This window comes from Folsomia candida, unplaced genomic scaffold (assembly GCF_002217175.1).
Source record: "Folsomia candida strain VU population unplaced genomic scaffold, ASM221717v1 Fcan01_Sc001, whole genome shotgun sequence".
NCBI classification, from domain to species: Eukaryota; Metazoa; Arthropoda; class Collembola; order Entomobryomorpha; family Isotomidae; genus Folsomia; species Folsomia candida.
In genome coordinates this window covers 23222797-23242551 of record NW_019091193.1, presented here as the reverse complement: position 1 = coordinate 23242551, position 19755 = coordinate 23222797, and the positions used below count along the sequence as shown (strand labels likewise).

General features: G+C 36.7%; 4 protein-coding genes across 10 annotated transcripts; 2 read left to right on the top strand and 2 right to left on the bottom strand.

Moving 5' to 3' along the window:
- Positions 1 to 160: 160 nt before the first annotated feature.
- LOC110841776 (gamma-aminobutyric acid receptor subunit beta) lies at positions 161 to 2897 on the bottom strand. Its single transcript, XM_022087474.2, has 11 exons — positions 2344 to 2897; positions 2177 to 2283; positions 2027 to 2094; positions 1833 to 1910; positions 1512 to 1734; positions 1291 to 1434; positions 1053 to 1225; positions 831 to 951; positions 736 to 764; positions 613 to 662; positions 161 to 536 (listed from the first exon to the last, which is right to left on the bottom strand). Exons 1-11 carry the CDS (start codon positions 2412 to 2414, stop codon positions 416 to 418), a joined length of 1185 nt encoding a protein of 394 aa, XP_021943166.1. The 5' UTR covers positions 2415 to 2897; the 3' UTR covers positions 161 to 415.
- Positions 1116 to 7696, top strand: LOC110863199. Of its 4 annotated transcripts, none has more exons than XM_022112453.2 (10): positions 1116 to 1250; positions 1321 to 1445; positions 1528 to 1622; positions 2997 to 3049; positions 3543 to 3650; positions 3781 to 3957; positions 4119 to 5617; positions 5712 to 5868; positions 5940 to 6362; positions 6469 to 7696. In XM_022112453.2, the coding sequence occupies exons 6-10, from the start codon at positions 3859 to 3861 to the stop codon at positions 7246 to 7248; spliced, it is 2958 nt and encodes a 985-aa protein (XP_021968145.1). In that variant the 5' UTR covers positions 1116 to 1250; positions 1321 to 1445; positions 1528 to 1622; positions 2997 to 3049; positions 3543 to 3650; positions 3781 to 3858; the 3' UTR covers positions 7249 to 7696. The 4 variants fall into 4 exon arrangements, with proteins under 4 accessions (XP_021968145.1, XP_035703944.1, XP_035703937.1 ...); XM_035848051.1 differs by having other exon boundaries at positions 3765 to 3957; XM_035848044.1 differs by having other exon boundaries at positions 2997 to 3380; positions 3447 to 3650.
- Positions 7697 to 7855: 159 nt separating this feature from the next.
- LOC110863534 (coiled-coil and C2 domain-containing protein 1-like) lies at positions 7856 to 12488 on the bottom strand. 3 transcript variants are annotated; one of them, XM_022112873.2, is made up of 15 exons: positions 12140 to 12488; positions 11930 to 12061; positions 11599 to 11856; positions 11308 to 11525; positions 10780 to 11219; positions 10457 to 10705; positions 10006 to 10305; positions 9626 to 9937; positions 9495 to 9541; positions 9273 to 9413; positions 9026 to 9201; positions 8843 to 8957; positions 8608 to 8762; positions 8264 to 8405; positions 7856 to 8067 (listed from the first exon to the last, which is right to left on the bottom strand). In XM_022112873.2, the coding sequence occupies exons 2-15, from the start codon at positions 12047 to 12049 to the stop codon at positions 7948 to 7950; spliced, it is 2793 nt and encodes a 930-aa protein (XP_021968565.1). In that variant the 5' UTR covers positions 12050 to 12061; positions 12140 to 12488; the 3' UTR covers positions 7856 to 7947. The 3 variants fall into 3 exon arrangements, with proteins under 3 accessions (XP_021968565.1, XP_021968564.1, XP_021968566.1); XM_022112872.2 differs by having other exon boundaries at positions 11930 to 12064; positions 12140 to 12487; XM_022112874.2 differs by having other exon boundaries at positions 8264 to 8354; positions 11930 to 12064; positions 12140 to 12487.
- Positions 12489 to 14204: 1716 nt separating this feature from the next.
- Positions 14205 to 19110, top strand: LOC110863030 (cyclic AMP-dependent transcription factor ATF-6 beta). Of its 2 annotated transcripts, none has more exons than XM_022112239.2 (10): positions 14205 to 14552; positions 14672 to 14920; positions 15024 to 15404; positions 15628 to 15825; positions 15917 to 16187; positions 16261 to 16777; positions 16885 to 17385; positions 17462 to 17645; positions 17774 to 17954; positions 18021 to 19110. In XM_022112239.2, the coding sequence occupies exons 3-10, from the start codon at positions 15192 to 15194 to the stop codon at positions 18125 to 18127; spliced, it is 2172 nt and encodes a 723-aa protein (XP_021967931.1). In that variant the 5' UTR covers positions 14205 to 14552; positions 14672 to 14920; positions 15024 to 15191; the 3' UTR covers positions 18128 to 19110. The 2 variants fall into 2 exon arrangements, with proteins under 2 accessions (XP_021967931.1, XP_021967933.1); XM_022112241.2 differs by having other exon boundaries at positions 15024 to 15514.
- Positions 19111 to 19755: the final 645 nt, after the last annotated feature.

The window sequence follows — 19755 nt, the reverse complement described above, 5'->3', positions numbered from 1 at the left end:
TTTTTGTTTTAAAAATTTGAATTTGTTGAACAAAATTAAATTCTGAACAACAGGCTACGCAGTAATCTCTCCATTAATGGCATTAGTACTTGCTATTTATTTGCGCATAGATATGAATTAATGTTTATTATTTTTATAGTGTCTAATGTCTTGCATAGAGTCTCAATTTGCCTCTTATGGCATAATCTTTTGCATTTATTAGCAAGGCAACACCTCTTGTTGAGACATTGTAATACAATCATTGTATAATGTTGAATAACAATTTTGAATGTCGAAGGAAGACAAAAAATGCAGTATTATTAAATTTTAATTTTACCAACTCAACACTTTATAAAGAACATATTTTTACATATATTTTTGAACCCATGTTGACTTTCTCCATGGCTTCATGTGTATGTATGTACGCGTCTTCTTTCTAAGCCGATATAAGACCACTCAGGCTATCGTCATTCGAAATCTCCCAAAATAGGCATGTCCAATATGCAAAGTTTACCAGAATTAACAGCACCAAGGTTGAAATTGCAGGTGCTTCTTTTCTGTAATTATTTTTTGGAACTATTATATGCAATTGAGGAACAGTACAGATCGATGGTGATAAAACAATTTTTATACTTTAATGTTGATCGTCGTTGACCGTCAGCTTGTTTAAGATACATTGCAGCCTAATTCAAAAAGTACGTTTATAATTGTTGATAGCATTTTAAAAAAGTTGTTGAATATTCGTCGTGACCTTACATTCGATATATAGCACATACAAATCCAACCTATGAAATGTAATTATTCAAATGTGAAAATGTATCTCAAAATTCAAAATTGCTTTGCATATTTACCAATGAAAGTTATGCCAACAAATGTCCAGTTCAGATATACGTAAACACGTGCATAAACATATCCATTTTCATTATCTAGGTTTTTGTACACAAATAGCCCCGTGAGATATGCCAAAGACGTCTGAAATAAATCGCATCAAGATCAAAAAATACTTCCAACATTAATATAGAAAATATGTATAATTATATACGGAATCGTAACACTGTGTTGCATCTTCTTACCGGTAGCAGTTTCCAACCTGGAGAGATGGATTTTAGACCTGTAGTTTTGAACACTGAAAGCAGTGGAACTATTGAAAGGAGGCTGAAAAGTGTCAGTGGAATGTGAGTCGTCCACAGGTGCCAAGCCCATTTTCGAGTAAACGCAAATTCCACCCATACTCTGGAATAGTTACCTGGCAAAAATTATGCAGAAATTTTGTAATTTTCGTACAAAAATTTTAAGTTAGTCACAACACACCACTTTTTAGCTGAATGATCGTTCCACTAGCTCGATGACCCAGGAAAGTGAATCCATTTGCCCCCATCGCGTCGGAAGATACCCCAACCGATTGTTGTTGTCCAAGGGCCCAGTTTAGCATTATGTCGCTGGTGGAGTGACCAACTTATTATTGTGTAAAATACGCATATTTAACATAAAAATATATATGGAACAATTTGGATGGGTATTAAAACAATTACATGATTCAATTTCTAGCGTGCATGTTTGTGAGTCAAATGGATAGTGTCGAAGTTCCATTGGACATGTGGCTGTTATTGTTACTCTCTCGGATATTTTAACAGTTCCATTTGGTGAGAATATTAAAAGTTCATTGTTTTTGGCATATTGATGCTTTTTGACACCGACTTCATTCACAATGAATAAATCTGGAGTCCAAACTTTCACGCCATGGTCACCATCCAACTTAATTAAATATGAAATAGTAATGCATATTTACTTATAAGTATATCGGATCTGCTCACTTCAAAAAATTTTAAAATGCTAAATGTGTGTCATCATACCAATATCCTTTTATTTCCGTTATAATGTAGTCGATGATCCAACCACTCTCGACGAAAATATATTTGGATTGTAAATTCCTGCGCATGTCATATGTAAGAAGGCAACATATTAGAAGTAAATACATAGGCATGCATTTTAGAATTATGTATGCACATCTATAATAAATTAAAACCTAATTTTGCTGGGACATTACTTTATTTGATTCATCAAGTTTGTGAAATCCAAGGACATACAACGTCATATTTACATTGACTGATCGTTCTGTAAGTTTTTAACAGATTTTTCACCCATTAAATATTGCATGTAAATGAGTCAAATAGATATTTTTGATTGTTAATATTACCTCCAAAGCTGGGCCTAATACGGTAGTCGTAGTTGGTAAACATTGAGTCCAAAATTTGTGTGGCATTTTTTTGTTCCACAATGAAATCGATCTTATTGTTGTCTCGCCTACGTAGATCAACACTTGATTTTTCTCTTTTTTTAATAAAAATATTCTGTGATACATACCTGGCTTGTCCATGAACGGACGAGACTGCAAGAAATAAGAATAGGGAACCGTAAAATAGCGATACTCGCATAATTACACTGAGTCTCAGAAGCCCTAAAATGTTAACTAATGTCTGAGACAATACGGATATCAGGACAAGGGACAACGATTGCTAGCTGTTTATCCTAGAAATCTGTAGATCACATTCATGCAATACAAAATATCTGGGGAACAAACTAACTATCAACTATGAATGTTGAGGATCCATCATATTGTATTTATTGGAGCAATTGAAATAATTATTTTGACATTGACATTTTGTTGTTGCATCGCAAGACTAATTTATGTATTTAAAATTAAGCAAGTAGTGTGGCCTCGATGACTTGGTCAAGTTCATATCTTACACAAATACATATGTACAATATTCATGTAACTTTCATTCAGTTCCATCAAAAAAAATATAGTAATTAGCATAATTTACATCTGATTTTCAAACTATTAATAGATGCAAGTGAACTTACACCATGCAAAACATTGTATGCTAATAAATCAAATGCTCTCAAAGTTAAAGACGGAACCTTGGCCTAAACTTGGAAATAAATTTTGCATTATGAACTAACATATATATTTACTAAAGAAAACTCTCAATATATTATTATATTCAAATTCTTAGGGGGCCTTTTCAACGCCAGATTTAGATAACCGTTGGATACGTCGCAGTAATAGGTGAGTGGGAAGGCGAAGGAGGGCTGAGGTCTATGGGCTCAACATAGGCCCACCCACGGTTATCTTGTTCCATGGACCCGCTAACGCCCACCGCATCCCACGAAATAACGATCTTCAAACAAGCACTCATCAAAAATCCATTAATTCTTGCGCTATAGTACTCTCAGATAGTTTTATCGTATCAGATATTGAACGTAATTCTTTTCTAAATGCTTCAATATATTTGAAAATTTTTTGAGCAGGAAAAAAATCTTAGAAAAAATCAAAAAGTCAAGAAAGTTGAGTTTGGTGTCAGAAATTATAAAGTAACTACCTGTGACTAAGTACAATGGTGAGAGAATTTTTTTAATCCGACAAAAATTGGATTTTTGGCGAAGTTTAAACACTGTTTTTTTAGAACGAACAACTTGTCCGTTTCTTTGCCTTGGGGGTGCGGCGGGCGCTAGAGGTCCCATAGGCCTTGTCCTCACGTATTACTACAATACATCCAAAGGGCATCAAAATCTGACGCCGTTCTCCTCCTCATGCACGTTCTCAACCGAGATGCTTGCAGACAATGATTTTCTTGTTCCCATGCATGGAAGGAAATGTCATGCACACAGTAAGTATGCCAATGTCATACGGACGTAAAAAAACATAGGATCTGATATATACAAGCTCATATTTTCTCTCATGTTACAAATACATAATACATGTGTCTAATTTCAATGTTTAGTTTGTACGCTTTATAGTTTGTAGCTTTCACCAGCAGCTTCTTTGCCAGTCTCACACCACGTTTGGCAAACAAGCGTACGACATAAAATCAAAGCATGAAGCGGAAAAAAGCTGCAGATTTTGCCACACCACTGTCTGACCGCTTTGTTAATCTTGGCGACGATACGACTGAAGAAGGATTGGAATTTTTCGAGGTAAAAAATTATGTAACCAATTGTACACTTAAGCTAAAGTTGATTATTTGTAATAATTAAAGGGGAAAATATAAACTCAAATCTGGCGAAACATTTAAAATAAACTAAATTAATTGATTGTTTCCATTCTAAATCAACAACGATTTATTGCTGATTTTCAGATCAAGCTGGAAACACCCAGTAGCGACAGCGATGATGATAAGCTGGTAGAACTTTCGACAACCGGTGGAGACAAGACCATGTCGCAAGTTCCCTTCTTAAACGTTACATCTCCTGCGGTCACGAAAAGAGGAAGAGGCAGACCAAGGAAAAAAAGACCGGCTGAGGGGTCGTCGTTGGGGAATAGTAAAAAGAAAGTGAGAAATCCAACCTTTAATGTGAAGAGAGGTCGCCCAACGAAAATAAATGGTGACCGAAAACCAGGTTCTGTTTTAACCGGACGACTTGTTACCTCTGCTGGACCTGAACCAAATAATCCGGGAACAAATGTTGGAAAGGACCAAGTTAGGATGCGTCATCCACCAAAAAGATTTGAAGACAATAATGAAGGTCAGGGTACAAGCCGTTCGTTTAAGCAAAATGGGAACAAACATTTAGAAGGTCACTACGATTCTTCTGAATCTAGAGGTCAAGGAATAAGACGAAAGAGAGGGCGACCGCCTAAAATCTCGCAGAACTTTAATGGTTCAATGAAAAATACCAATTTGTCCGCCTCATTATCTCCAGATCCCATGATTTCAATCGGAACATCTTTATCTAAAATAAAAAGCGAAATAGGACAAACTCTGTACGATATTAAAAAACGAGGTCCTGGTCGGCCAAAGAAAATAATTGGGGACCGAAGACCAGGTTCGGTTTCAAACGGAGGACTTGTTACCTCTGCTGGATCTGGACCTGAATCAAACAATCCGGAAACAAATGTTGCAAAGGACAAAGTTAGGATGCGTCGTCCACCAAAAAGATTTGAAGAAAACAATAAAGGTCAGGGTACAAGCTGTTCATTTCAACAAAATGGGAACCAACATTTAGAAGGTCACCACTACGATTCTTCTCAATCTAGAGCTCAAGGAATAAGACGAAAGAGAGGACGACCGCCTAAAATCTCACAGCATTTTAATGGCAACATAGGGCAAACTCTGCACGCTGTTAAAAAACGAGGTCGTGGTCGTCCAAGGAAATCGATCAATTCGACTTCATCCAAGAAATCTATAGTTGCTTATTCAGTCGACTCGGACTCGGACTGGACGAGTAGTTCAAAACCTGCCAAAAAACCCAAGAAGTTGAAATCATCGCGAGAATCAAAGGTCAAAATTTTAGATGTATCTAGAGGACTGATTTTAAACATTAGTCGATGCGACACACAAGGAGCTACGTTGGTCCCTGAAAAACAACGACGTCGAAAGCGGCGATTCTCAGCCTCTGAATCATTACCTGTTGCTGCTCCTGCCAATATGAAATCTGAATATTGTTCAGACCTTCCACCGAAGAAAAGGCGAGGCAGGCCACCCAAAAATACCAAAATAACACCAACCACATCGAAAGGTTTACCACCTTCAAAGAAAAAAATCAATTGTTCCATTTCCGACAATACCCCTCTGTTAGAAGTGTGTGTTGATACCATCCAGTCCACTATTAATGCTGTGAATGGAGGTGCAAAGAGGTAAAAAGTTTTCACTTTTGTCTCAAAGTATTTATTCAAGAACGATATATTTCTAGATTTTTCTGACTGTACATATATACGTATGTTTTGTTAGGATCGAGCTTTGTTCAGCGCTATCAGAGGGAGGACTTACACCGACCGTAGGTTTACTGGAATTATGCAAACAAATTACAGACGTTAAAATCTTTGCAATGATTCGACCCCGTTGCGGCGACTTTTTGTACTCGGATAACGAAATACAGATAATGGAGGTATCATTTAGTATAAACATTGTTTTAAAATATGTACCACAGTATCAATAACTAATTTTCGAATTATTCAGAGGGATATCATATCACTCAAGAATGCAGGAGCGGATGGTTTCGTATTTGGAATGTTGGATGAACTCGGAAATGTTGATGACGAGAAATGTGCCCGACTTTTGGCAGCAGCAAACCCTCTGCCTTGCACATTCCACAGGGCGTTTGACCTCACTTGCAATCCAATGAGCTGTTTAGAAACAATTGTGAATCTGGGATTCGATAGGATACTCACGAGTGGCCTTCGACCTTCTGCAGCGGAGGGAATTCCCCTATTGAAACAGTTGGTAGACGCTGCCAATGATCGAATAGTAATAATGGCTGGAGCTGGAGTGAACCCAGGCAATGTATTCGAAATAGTTACCAACACTGGAGTGAAAGAAGTGCACGGATCGGGTAGGGTGAAAGTTTTCTCAAAAATGAGAAGCACTTCTTCAGAGCCACAAGTACGTCTGTTTTCCTCATTTTACCATCTCATTAACTATCCGTCAAAGTTACTATTATTTTTACATATTTCGTAATTATCAATGTATTTATTATCTTTATCCAAAGGTCGGCATGGGAGCACCTGGCGAGGACGATTCTTCCCATTTCCAGACAAGCGTAGCTCTTGTTCAAGGAATTGTAGACCAATTAACGTTTGCGTTTAAAGAAATTGAAAGACTTCATTCGAATCGACAGAATCCAGAAGTTTTAGAAAGCTCCACCACCCAAAACAATGGAGAATACAAGTTTTATGATGATGGTTCAAAGGCTGGGGATGTTGGTTCAACAGAACCACCAATTATGTTAACACAACTACCAGAGGAAAATAATTTGGAAAATAAGGAAGAGGCTGTTACAGAAACGGCAACGATGATCCCTGCCTCTTCACATGAGCCAGTTGAGGTCGGTGACGATTCTGTGGAAGATGAGGATGTTATTGCAGAACAAAGAATGCTAGCACAAGAACAAACGGTCGTTAATTGTGAAAATAATAATAAGATTACACCAGAACCTGATCTGTCATCACCCCCTCAAATGATTGAGATTCGTGATCCAGAGTCAGATGAGGAAGACCTTATTATTTCAGATCCAGATCAAGTGACTTCTGCACACCCGGATGTGCCGGGGGCGTCTTTGTCAAATTTAGATGAATCAGCGTCAGGTGGAAATTATTTACAAGTGCTCAACTCTTCAGGAAATTTTAACCCAGAATCAACAGGTCGACAAGTACTCAACGATGATGACCATGATGCTACTGTTGGCTCACCTATAGCTGAAATTCCTACAGCGAATAAGAATGATACCAATAATTTACAAGAAGTAGAAGAAATTGGTGGTGGGGTTTAGTACTCTTAACTTGTATTATTAGAGTCAACCCTTTTTAATAAAAAAGGAGTGAAACTGTCTACAGCTTTCACAACGTTAACATTATTATATATAATTTATGTTTATGAAATGAAAACTGATATCCTAGATGGATTTTAATTTGTTAATTTGATGATGATACAAGTGTAGTATCGAAAGCTAGGAGAAAATATATCTGCCTAATTAAAACAACCATGTCGTCAAATTACTCTAATACTAGTTTTTAATTTGTTACTCCATATACATACCTGCGACTAATTTATATGTATGCAAAGTTTATTTAAATCCGTGATTGCTCTGTAATAAAGGGTATTTAAGATTTAAAACTTAAAATTAATTAATAAAATTTTATAAGATTGATCAATCAAAGCAAAAATTCGCCGAACACTGAATCATTACGTACTTGCACAATAAATTTTAAATAACCATACTTTGGGAGTTGTCAGAGTTTTATGTGCTACAAATTAAAGTCAACCTGCTTCTTCGTTAGGGGCGCTATGTGCATGACTTACTAACCTTAACTTCAATTTAAACCGATAATTCCGCATCACTATCTGGCTGGCATACATGCATTAAATCCCCATGATACTTGGTCGTCGTACGTACTTAACCACTTTATTTCATTGTAATTTTAATATATCTTAAATATCACAACAAACAGCATAAGGCAATAATAAACATTTAGGCACGATCTATGGATAACCATTTTTCCTTCTTCTGGGTAATTTGTTTAGTCAAAACTGGATCACGTAATCGAATTTTGACCTCGACCTTTCCCACTACTTTTCGTCCATCAAGAACCTGTAGAGGAGAAATAAAACGCGTTACTTGAGAGAATAATACTATGATTGGATAATACAACATGAACAATTGTATTAATCATGGTATAAATATTATAATATTTACAACAACAACATCTTGCTATGAGAACACTTTCAGATTTCTTTAATACCCAAGTCATACAATAACTAAATATATATGCGTAATTGTGGCTTACTTCGAAGGCATCGTGGGTCTCTGTCTTATTTCCGAGGGACTGTAGTTTGACCGTGGCCACCCCAAATAGGGACGAGGACCTGAGGAATCCTCTGCGACAAGAAGTACAACAAAATAAATGTCCCATACAACCGCAAAATCCACTGAAACAAATGATTACACTACGGTGAAGTTTTAGACGGAACGATACAAAGAAATTTACAAGTTTTCACAAACTACACACTCGATCTTGCAAAAGCATATTTAACAATAGCAAGAAGAAAATTCCAAAAACAAAACTACCAAACCAGCGTATTTATGCAGAACAATTACTTAACAGTATATCAATAGTGAACTCAAACTCACCCTTTGGACCATACTTCAACCTTAACTCCGTGTCTTTGAACAAAGCGTTGGAAATTACGAGCACTCCTATTAATGTTCATTTTATATGTGACATTATACTCTGGATCCGTCGAGTCTTTTACAACCGCCGACTTTTGACTTTGAGCTTCTTCTTGCTATATAAATAACACGTTATTAAAAACTAAATAATACGTTTTAATGCGTTTTTGCATATTATGATTTATATGTAACTTACAGACGGATATGGTAGTTCTACTCTTATAAACGTGTCGATGGAACTGGTTGATTTATAATTAATACCTCGAACAACTGTAATTTCGATTTCGTCTTCTTTAATGTCTGTGTTGCACCTGTAGGGAAGTTAAAATCATAAACGTTTATATTTATTTGACCAAGTAAGGTTAAGATCCCAACTCACTCTGTTATGGAAAAAATCCGATTTTCGTAATGATACTTTGGTGCAGCTGCCCCACTTTTTGCAGCTAATCGAAGTGCATCCAAATCTCTTTTAGTGTCTAGTGCCATAGACTCGAACCTATTTGCAGACCCGACATCCCCCACGGCTTTAAAATGCTCTCTTGTTCTCATACACATCTGTATAGACGGAATGGCAAACATACTAGCTTAGTACGTTGCGATAGAATATGTAGTTTACACATAGATACCTTTAGTTGTGACTTTAGGTCTTCTTCTAACTTGGCGAAAACTTCCAAATTCCCTCCGCTAGGAACTAAGCAGTCTTGGTCAGAGACTAGTTCAAAATCCTCTGCTTCCAACGAAGCAAGCGCTTCAGGAGGCAATGGCAGCTGAATTGAATACATCCATTTATGCATTAACGTAATGTAATAATTCAATAATAACGACAAAATGGTAGTAGGCCAACTCACCGTTTTAAGGTCGACTGGTAATCCAGATTTGGAAGCCTCGATAAGATCTATGCAACAAAAATTTTATTAGTTTATCAGGTGACCAGGTGGTTCATCAGCCCCCAAAAAAAACATCGAAAATCTAGACTCACTATCAAATCCTTTTGATATTCTCAGGTATTCTCTTGCCTGATTGATATCACCTCGTTTCTTTGCTTCTATTGCAGCATCACGGTATTGTTTTTGTCTTAATTGTACGTCTTGTAGCTGTTTTTCTTGCAATGTCAATTTTGTCATTGGCTTTCCACCAACAGCACCCCGATTTATGGAAGAAGTTGAAGGTCCGGGAGGAGTAAGACCAGATGAGGGACTAGAAGATGGGCCAGGTTTTATCCGCTTCTCTGGTGAAATGTCTTCTGGCTGAGGTTGGACTTGAATTCTATTAATAGTTGGTGTCGGACCTCCTGATATTAATATGCAACTTGAATTGTTAATTTTTATAATAGTTACACTGAAATAAAACAATTAATACCAGCTGCACTTGGGACAGGGATTGGACCAAATCCGGGTGGCGTAGGAAGTTCATCATAAGGAACAGGTTTCCCCTTTCGAAAAAGTTCTACTGCCTCCTCGTATTGCTTTACAATTCGTCCCATTCTTCTTGCTTTACCAGAGTTGGACGCAGCATTGGCTTTGTCAACTTCAGACTTGTATTTATCTAACCGCTGTTGTAACGCTTCAATAACAGAATTTGGTGGTGGTGGAGCATGGAAAATATCTTCCCCGCTTCCACCTCCAGAGCACACTTCATTTTGTGTTTGTATTGGATCCCCTTGAAAATAATAAGAATGTCATCAATTCTAGTGATTCGGTACTATTTAGTTGTTAGTTACAATTTGAGCCAAACTCTCCACTTTTGCCCCAACAAAAAAAACTTTTCTAACAAATAAGTAGCATTTCTGTACATATAAATAATAGCATACCTTCAGAATGGCTTTGATGTTGATCAATGAGTTTTGTTGGCACTTGGGTCAGTGGAATTTCAGAAGGGTTTATCAAAGTCTTTGGAACAGGAGGAAATTGTTCCAGAAGATCTACATTTACGTCACCACCAAGAGCAATTTCTAACTCTTTCGATAACTTTAGATAATTTAGAGCTCCAGAAACATCCCCCGTCCTTTTTAAAACAACGGCAACTCTTCTGTAATCTTTTATCCTTTCTAGTCCTCTCTCTGTAGGAAATAAAATCAGCTCTTCGTATATATTATCGAGTCCAACATACATTATTTGAATATGAAAAACACACCATTTACTTGAGGAGTCTTGCCTGTTGTACTTTCATAGTCAATGGGGGGTTCTGTTATGACTTGCATTTCATTCTTCGATCCATAGTCCACTGGGGGTTCTGGGGGGACGACTATCTTTCTTGGAGGTGGGACCGGAGGAGGTGAAACTGGCGTTACAAATGCAGGAGTTGGTTTAATTGGTTCTGGGAGGCGTTGCGAAGGTTGTGGCGATGGGGCGAGGAAATCTGTTGATACTTCGGCCACCGGTGCAGGGTGATCGTCAGTATTTGGAGATAAAGCTCCACAAATACCTTCTTCATTAGTGGTCGTTGTTGGTTTGTTATTCATTGTTGAAGCAACGCCTATTGAAACTGCAGGTGGAATCTCAACCTCGTTCACGACCTTGCCTGCTTTTGCCTTGCCTTGCAATTCTTTTAGCGTTTTTATTCCTCGAGTGAATCTGCAAAAGAACGTACAAAAAAGTCGATTCTTCGTTATTAATTAAATGTATTACTTAAATGCCTTAAAATTATGTACATGTAGCATACCTCCTAGACTTCCCTAAATCCCCAACCTTGTCCGATGCAAGTTTAGCTTGTTCATACAGCTGTAGCCTTTCGTTTAGTACTTTGACGAGCTCCACACTGGACATGGTCTGCTTAGGAGGTGATGGCTCGTCATCGTCGTCAGAAGGAACTTCTCCTATATCTACATTATGCGATAATGTATTCCCCTCCGGTTCTCCCAATATTTCTCCAAGCTCGGCCTGCAAGGATAATAAACATATATGCATTTCTTAATTAGACAAAACTATAGCAAATCGTTTTTTTCTCCTGTACATGGAGTTCAGGGTCGTCCAAGTCGTCCTCATCATCGTTTCCACTGTACGCACCATCTTCGTCATCATCCAGATTTATGTTTGTCACGCCATGACCCTTGGATGGAGGGGCTGACGCAGTGCCTCTCGATTTAGATTTATTGTCGCCCAAGAGGTTGAGTAGCTCATTTTCGAGATCAGCATCATCCACATCAAAGCTTCCAGAGCCACCCCCACCGCCCCCAGAAATATCATCGTCTAGACCCATGAACATACCTAGCTGTATGTGACAACAAAATTAAATATTGATTATTTTTACGAAAATTAGTTTTCCATTTACTAAAACTCGTGACCTGTGCTTTATTTTGAGCTTTTCTCTGTTCAAATTCCTCGCTGCGTTTTGCACGCTGTGTTGCTTTAGCACTGGATGCTGGTGTTTCGACCTTCTTTTTCCCAAAGCCGAATAGTGACATAGTTGTTTTGTTCTACTATAATAGTTACAAAAATTTAAATACTATTTACGACCAAAACATTGACATTAGCAATTTGACAAGACTATTTACCTTTTAAACCTAATGCAAAAAACGGCTTCTTCCCTTACGGCGTTAGTTATTGTATCACAAATTATTGCAAAGTGTACGTGGTTGCTTAAATTGTTTTGATTACACACTGTGTATAAATTGTAAGATCTTGTCAAGTTCGTAACGAACTGTTCGTTGCTTAAAATGAGAACGGTTAAAAATAAATTCTTCGAAAAACATTTACTTGAATAGCAAGGAAAGCAATGCTGAAATATTTATATAGTTTTATTATTATACTTTGTTGGATTACTCGTCCGTTCCAATTAAAACTTGATCATTTTGCAATGATCTTTTTCAGGTATGTATGATTCATCATCACATTCAGAGAAATTCTGCCCGGAGTTGGATGGGCATCGTTTAGCTACGTTTTGAGTCGCCAATGCAATAAAGTACATTATGCAATGCAAGTATGATTCTTCAATTTAAGAGTACAAAAATGTGATTTTTTAGAGATCGTTAACTTAAAATCGTAGTTTTTAAAAGCAATAGATCAATTATTTTTGAGTTGAGGCAATAGTAGTGAGCGTACAATGTACGCCGTACATACGTTATTACTAAATATTCGCTATTAATAGGTGGCCGTGCGGCCGTGGTAGCCCAAGTTAAAGTTTGCATGTCAGAAATGCATATCCTTTATTATAATTATGATACTCGTATTTTTTGGCATTCATTATGTGTATGCGTCTATAGTATCTATAATCTTATATAATGTTACTCTTTCGAAACTTATTACAGAGTATCCATAATATAATCAAAATAGGTTGTTCACGGATTTTGCATAAACACTCTGATTTCCCACTTGAAAAGTTTCTTTGGAAGCATCATGTACTTTTTATTCAAGGAATTTCTATGCACAATAACCTGGACCCTCAACGTATAAAAATCCTTAGCAATTTTGAAACAAACTTGAAAGTTGTATCGAAAAAACTTAAACAAAGCTCTAAATAAACATACATACATAATTAAGATATGATGATTGCAAAGTAGTTTATTTCTCCTCTCAATTGTTTGTGACAGGTAAGTAAGTGGGTGGCAGGGTGCATTGTAAAACAAATCGGTAATTAATGTTCTTCCTGAACTCGTGCGTTGTGAAACTTGCATAATCTTTTTATCTTGAAATTGAGGGGACCTGGATAACCCTGCCAAACACCCCATCGTCCCACAGCAACAAGGCCAAGTGGTCGCGTTTGTCTCACGACCGCCTGCTTTTCAGGCATGTGCAACGTTCCCGACACTTCGTCAATCGTCTATGTGTGGTCACCGATGGTCCTGCCGTCCTCTGCACTGGAGACCTGGTGTGGGGTCACTCTTTGCCCTGTCACCTTCCCCCCAACTCTGCTCACCCACTTTCTGAAGTAATCCAGTCACCGTCTCCCCATATGTGTATACCAGAGTCCAACGACACAAGTGACCTATCAGACCAATAATTACTTATATGATGACCCGCAATGCAGCGTTGCAAGAGTAAAGCAAGCTTAGAAAACGCTCCGTTGGCAGAATAAGCTTGCAATCATTTAATGACTCTTTTTTATACCACAATTCAATTATTAGATACATTCATAAATTGGAAACTGCATATGCTTACTTGATTAGTATAACCTCCTAAACACATAATGCAACGACATGCAGTTATCGAATGATACAATAGTGCAAATTTTGCGATTTAAATGCGAGTTTCTGATCACGTTCAATTTCATAGTGAAGAATCATCAAATATATAAATATATAAATACATAGATTTGAGTGACATTATTATCTTCTCAAGGTTTCATTTTTGCATGTATGCATTCATAAAATGCCGAGTCAGAAATAATACTTTATATTATGGTTTAATGCATAAATATTTTAAAAAAATAGTATATGAGTATATAATAGTAATAGTATATAATAGTATATGAGTAAATATGACTGCAACACTCTAATCTGTCTCACATCCTCTGCAAAGGAGAGGCAGATTGAGACCCAATCTCAATCTCAATCTGCCTCGTCAGAGGTAGTTTCGAGTACTCGAAGCCAACGCTGTTTAGTCAATTCGGCGTATTTTGCGGTGATGAATTCAATGAACCCACATCAGCATCCATCGCCACTGCTGCTGCACATATGCACTTCTCACGACCACACCATACACTCCACTAAAATAACAATCTTTTTCTACTTACTATTTAACAATACGCAATATACAGTAAAGTAAAGTAATATTTCCTGTGTGTCGATTTCGAGGACTCGGTGATCCATAAACCCTTAACATTTTACAATTAACAGCTCTCGTCATTTCCTCCCCTTGAATCACAGTAATCCTAATTCCTATAATCCAGCTGGTGTGTGGTGGGTTTGACTTTCAACAGTGTCAACCGTGAGGGGAGTTACGTTCTTGACAAAAGACCTGCAAACCGAGGTAAGAACGACATTATCTTTCATTCGATAATTATTTGATAAGCAGTTCATTTTAATATTAATTTATTCAATATTTAAATCCAAGCTTGATTAATAAATGCTGATTTATTTTTTGTTTAGATTTCCTGGTATGACGCCTCCTGCCTGCTGAATAGGTCAAGTCTGAAGTGGGATGAAATTTATTCAATGAATTATTCTATGCTCATGTCAATTGCACAAAAACTAGAGCAGTAAATGACGATAAGCTGTGATTAATAAGTAATCAGTCAAGTGTGATTGGCTGGATATATAAATATATCAGCTGAATGATACGTAGAAACCGGTAAAGATAAGACAACCACTTCAACCACTGATAAGTGAAATTTTAGGGTGAGTACGCTCATGATGTATTGAATTTCTCTTTAATGAAGTCTACGTGTACATAAACTATGCAGCTCATGGTTGTCTAACATATTGCTTCATATTTTTTCAGATCTTCTCGTACATTTCGAAACTCGTGTTTCTATAACTTTGTCACATACTGGAAAGAATATTAAGCGAGAAAACAACGTGGATTTTACAATTGTTGATAGGGCAGCTAATTGTCTAGACTTTTACTTTTTTGACTTATTTACCCATGTGGTAAACAAATATTGGAAATATGCAACCCACAACAGACGAGTTTTTATTTATGCAAAGTTATCACCATCACAACACAAATACTGATAATCGTCTCAAACAAGAACGTCGGACCCCTTCGCCCTCTTCCTCGTCCTCCTCCTCGACACATATGGACGGTGACCACGAGAATGAAGCCAATTTGAACCCCTTCTACTCCAGTCTTCTCTCGGCCCCTGAAGATTTTCATGCCGAAGTAAGTCCACAAGTCGGTAGTACACAGTGATTTGAAGGTGGTTGTTGGTGTTAATTGTAAAAAAAGTAAAAATGAACGATGATTATTACATTACTTGTACAGATACAATTGTGAGTTACTTTTTTTAAAATAGAAGTCTTTTTTTGCACTCATTTGTGTTTTTTTCATGTAAAATAAGTCAAGTAAATCTTAAATTAATATGCGCATTAATTTATTGTTCCAGTTGGAGATGGATTTATTTCCCGATGCTGAGTCTTTGGACACGTTTTCCGAGTTACAGCAAGAAGAGCAGCGTTTACGAGAAGAACTGATATTCAGTTCAGCAGACATAAACATTAACCGATTCTTGCAAGAAGGGGAGAATCAATCATCATCTGGGATAGATTCTGTGTCCCCATTCCACATTGAGTTCAACAATGAGGTATTAATGTAGTAGTATTAGACCCATAAGTGAAAAAAGTTCCCGTTTTAATGACAATATTAATTAGACTCACTTTCATCATTTTTTGCAGAGCTTGTCCCACAGCCCCTCTTCAATGTTCATGATACAAAATGAAAATTCCACAAGTTCTGCTTCTTCCTCTGTGGATATTGATCTCGATATTGGAAACAACCAGATCCCGAATAATGCTACCACCTTTGTGGATACGTTTACTCTTTCTCCGTGCATGGATTCGCCTCCCTTAACGCCTCCAGAAGTCAAAGTGGACATTACAGCTCATGGTCAGACCAACCTGGTTTTTACGAGCTCAGTAAACACCTTGGGGACAAGTATTCGAGCAGGTAGGTTTTTGTAATGCATATTAAGTTAAGGTTTTTATTTTTCAATGTTATGATTGTCATTATAATTATTTAGTGAATGATATGAACCTTCCGAAGCTAATACCAGCTTTGAAATCCAATAAGAGAGGAAGATCAGCATCTCATGATGATTCTCCAGATGTGCAAGCTCTGAAACGGCATATTCGAATGATTCGTAATCGAGAGTCGGCATCTCTATCTCGGAAGAAAAAGAAAGAGTATGTTACTGGGCTTGAAGATCGGATAAAAGGATTGGAAAAGGAGAACGAAGGTCTCAAAAGAGAAAATATATTTCTGCGTTCCAAATTGCAACAAAATGGAATCAAGTTGGGAGCTGAAAAGAAAAAGAGTCATGTTGTTGGAGGAGTTGTTGCTAAAGTGGCTTTGCTAGGCCTGTTTGGATTTGTCATGATCAATTTTAATTCAAATCCACGGCCTACACATCCTATGGAACATTCCAATGTCTCAGATTTTTCAAGAACATTGACCAAATTGAGATTAGCTGAAGCGTCGGAAGGGGAGGATCATACAGTAACACCATTGCTGGCGCATCAACAGAGGTTTATTCCAAGGTAATGCATAAATTAATTCAATTTTTAAAATATTTCAATGGTTAACTCGCATTAAATAGTATATGAAGTTGTTCATGATCGCGTTTGCCTTTATTTGTAATTCAAAGGGCTGGAGACATCGACTTGAACTACACGAAATCCTCAAAATCAAAATCATTTACCTTGGAGAATATTAACTCGGCATCGGATGGAACTTACGGCAGCTTGAGCAACATTAGTCATATAGCAATTGGCACTGCCAACTCCTCTATGCATGAAAATTCTTCAAGTATAATTGGCAAACCCATGTCCTACTTAAATGGTACAGCTTATAACAACCAAACCCATCAAGTTCGTCAAACACCAACTTCAACACGAGATGGAAATACGTCTTCGGTCGTCGTCAACAACAATGTTAAGAGAGAACGAGAAAGGTCCAACTCTAGCAGGTGGAGATCAAGGGGTATTTCAAATAAAAAGAAAATGACTGGATGGCCAAGTTCCTCGCTCAAATCTGCAAATTGGGTGTTTCCCCCCTTCATGGGGTCTACCGGTGTGAGTAACTCTTCAAATCCTCAACACACTACAAACCGGTGTCCAAACCCTTTCAACAAGACTGAATCTATGAGGTTTGATATCGAATATGTTACTTTGTAATAACCACATGAGTTCATTCTCATATTAAATAAATTCTCGTTTTAACAGAGTTAAAAATGATCTTGAGGATATTTTCGGCAAAGGAAAATTCTCACAGAAAAAGTACAAAACCTCTCAAGCTAAAATCAGTCCCGTATTAAAATTGGAACCCATCGTATATTCTCTAATTAGTCATAATATGGATGCTTCAAAGAATATCATTCCACGAGCTGAAAATTCTGATCTTAACAAGGTATGTAAATATGCATGAAATTACAGCCTTCACAATTCAGGAGTCATTCGGCTATGTACTTATGAGTATATATTGTTTGCAACAAACTTTATAAATCAATCAATCAGCTTTGATTCTGTTGTTCACAGGGATTGGCAGTTTATGATGGTGAAAAGAAACGATTTTCTACAATTTTAGAAAAGTTGGAACGTCGCGAAGACACATTTTACGTGGTCTCACTTGCTTCAGACAACCAACTGCTACTCTCTGCCAAAGCCAGCAATGAATCCTCACGTCCAAAAATGACTCTACTGCTTCCCTGGAGAAATGGTTTGTGATACCCTTTTTACCTTAGCAACGTTATAATGATACTGATTGATTGGTTTCCTTGTTTAGAAACATTAAATGAAGACATGATTCTCCAGATTGATTGTGAAGTCTTTCAAGTGTTTAACTTGAATGATGAGAAGAGGAAACCAAAAAGACAACGGTCGTCAGCTTAATCGGGAGTGTAATTTTGGTACTATTCTATTTCATCCATCTCATTTTCAATTTTAGTCTTCTTTCTTCGAAACACCATCACCTACACTATTAAATACTCTAGATCTTTCATGACTACTTTACTTTTTAATCTTGATCGATGTAGTTAGAGTCTATTGTCTTCCTCTAATTATCTTAATTCCTTATCAATTGATAATCTACTCTCCGTAGTTTTTACATAGTAAACCTACTTGTTATTCAGTAGATATTTGCATATTCCCTTTTGATTGCTATTCTTCTGTAACTATTCCAAATTTAAGTTAGATATTGGACTAGCTCTGATCTCAGTCATTAATTTATGGACCAAAAAGTAACTATGACTAAATAATTTGCAATTTATGTACCAGGATTGTGCTTACTGTATGCACAATACACAATTTCGCGTATAATATCCGTGGACTATCTTTATTTAACATGTGTAGTTTTACATCAATCCATATATGTGCAATTACTCAATGTAAGTATTTGTAGTTTCGTATTTTTTGAAATAAGTTGGCATAATGAAACCATCGCTGGTATGAAATTAAGAAGTGTTTATGATATGGTGCATATTTATCCAAATAATGTCGGGTTTTTATGTCGCATATATATTTAATACTTGCATTTATCAAGTTTACATATATCGTTGATTTCAAAAGATTGTAAGTCATTCCGAAATAGTTTACTTAATGTTTTAGATTCGTGGTATTTATCATTATTATGACATATTTACATATACGCAAGTACATATTGGGTGGGTAAAACATATAAAAATATTTTGTGCTAATCAGTTATGACGAATCTAATCCTAAGTACTAAATATGTGTTAATAAAGTTTGTTAGAAAAAAATTACTTATGAAACTACGAGATATAAATATACAGAAAAAACTTGAACCCATCCCAAATTTAAACTGCGAATTTGTCAAAATGATTTAAACCCTAAGTAAATCTACCCTGTTAGCGAAATAATCTGTTTATGTCACTTGTCATACATGCGTATCACATCGGCACCTCTAGAATAATGAAAAAATAATAATACCATGTGGAATAAGATTTACTACATCTAACTTGCTGATCTGACAAATAAGTAGCTCTCTCGAGTTTGCGATCCATTCGAGTTCATTCACATCTAGAAGTATGTATTGGTAGCATCTCATACAGTGGGAAATTATCTGTATTAGCGTACGTGCATATGCGCATATGTAAATATATGCACATACATTTGTACATATATGCACATATGTTTTTAAGAAAACGATTATATTATGGCTTAAAATTCGGTCTAGATTTAATCCTCTATGGTAAAAATATATTTAATAGCATATTTTGCGCGTTTAGGCAAATGACATATATAGTTACGACGGGTACATAAACGCAGCTATGACGTCACTTCACTTGTCACTTCCGTTTTGTGAACTGATGCAAATAGGGCATTCGTTTGTGTTTTAATATTGAGATTCTTGTCTTGTGATTGCCTTCTGTTTGTCCTATATGAAAATGAGTAGCCTATTCTATTCGGTTACGTGCTCAGACACACGTAATGAATGTGATATGAATTGTACTAATTCGATGGGCTTTACCATCCTTCAAATCCTTCCAAAATAACTTTCA

Bases quoted from the DNA above. Each gene is read 5' to 3' on its own strand.
- LOC110841776 (XM_022087474.2), bottom strand. From the start codon at position 2,414: ATGCGAGTATCGCTATTTTACGGTTCCCTATTCTTATTTCTTGCAGTC. The intron at 2,095-2,176 runs GTAATATTAACA...AAAAACTTACAG, and splicing joins TATTAGGCCCAGCTTTGGAG to AACGATCAGTCAATGTAAAT. The intron at 1,226-1,290 runs GTGTGTTGTGAC...AATTTTTGCCAG, and splicing joins GATCATTCAGCTAAAAAGTG to GTAACTATTCCAGAGTATGG.
- LOC110863199 (XM_022112453.2), top strand. From the start codon at position 3,859: ATGAAGCGGAAAAAAGCTGCAGATTTTGCCACACCACTGTCTGACCGC. The intron at 5,618-5,711 runs GTAAAAAGTTTT...ATGTTTTGTTAG, and splicing joins GTGAATGGAGGTGCAAAGAG to GATCGAGCTTTGTTCAGCGC. The intron at 5,869-5,939 runs GTATCATTTAGT...CGAATTATTCAG, and splicing joins ACGAAATACAGATAATGGAG to AGGGATATCATATCACTCAA.
- LOC110863534 (XM_022112873.2), bottom strand. From the start codon at position 12,049: ATGTCACTATTCGGCTTTGGGAAAAAGAAGGTCGAAACACCAGCATCC. The intron at 11,857-11,929 runs GTCACGAGTTTT...TGTCACATACAG, and splicing joins AAGCTCAAAATAAAGCACAG to CTAGGTATGTTCATGGGTCT. The intron at 10,706-10,779 runs GTGTGTTTTTCA...TATTTCCTACAG, and splicing joins CAAGACTCCTCAAGTAAATG to AGAGAGGACTAGAAAGGATA.
- LOC110863030 (XM_022112239.2), top strand. From the start codon at position 15,192: ATGCAACCCACAACAGACGAGTTTTTATTTATGCAAAGTTATCACCAT. The intron at 15,405-15,627 runs GTAAGTCCACAA...TTATTGTTCCAG, and splicing joins CTGAAGATTTTCATGCCGAA to TTGGAGATGGATTTATTTCC. The intron at 15,826-15,916 runs GTATTAATGTAG...CATTTTTTGCAG, and splicing joins ACATTGAGTTCAACAATGAG to AGCTTGTCCCACAGCCCCTC.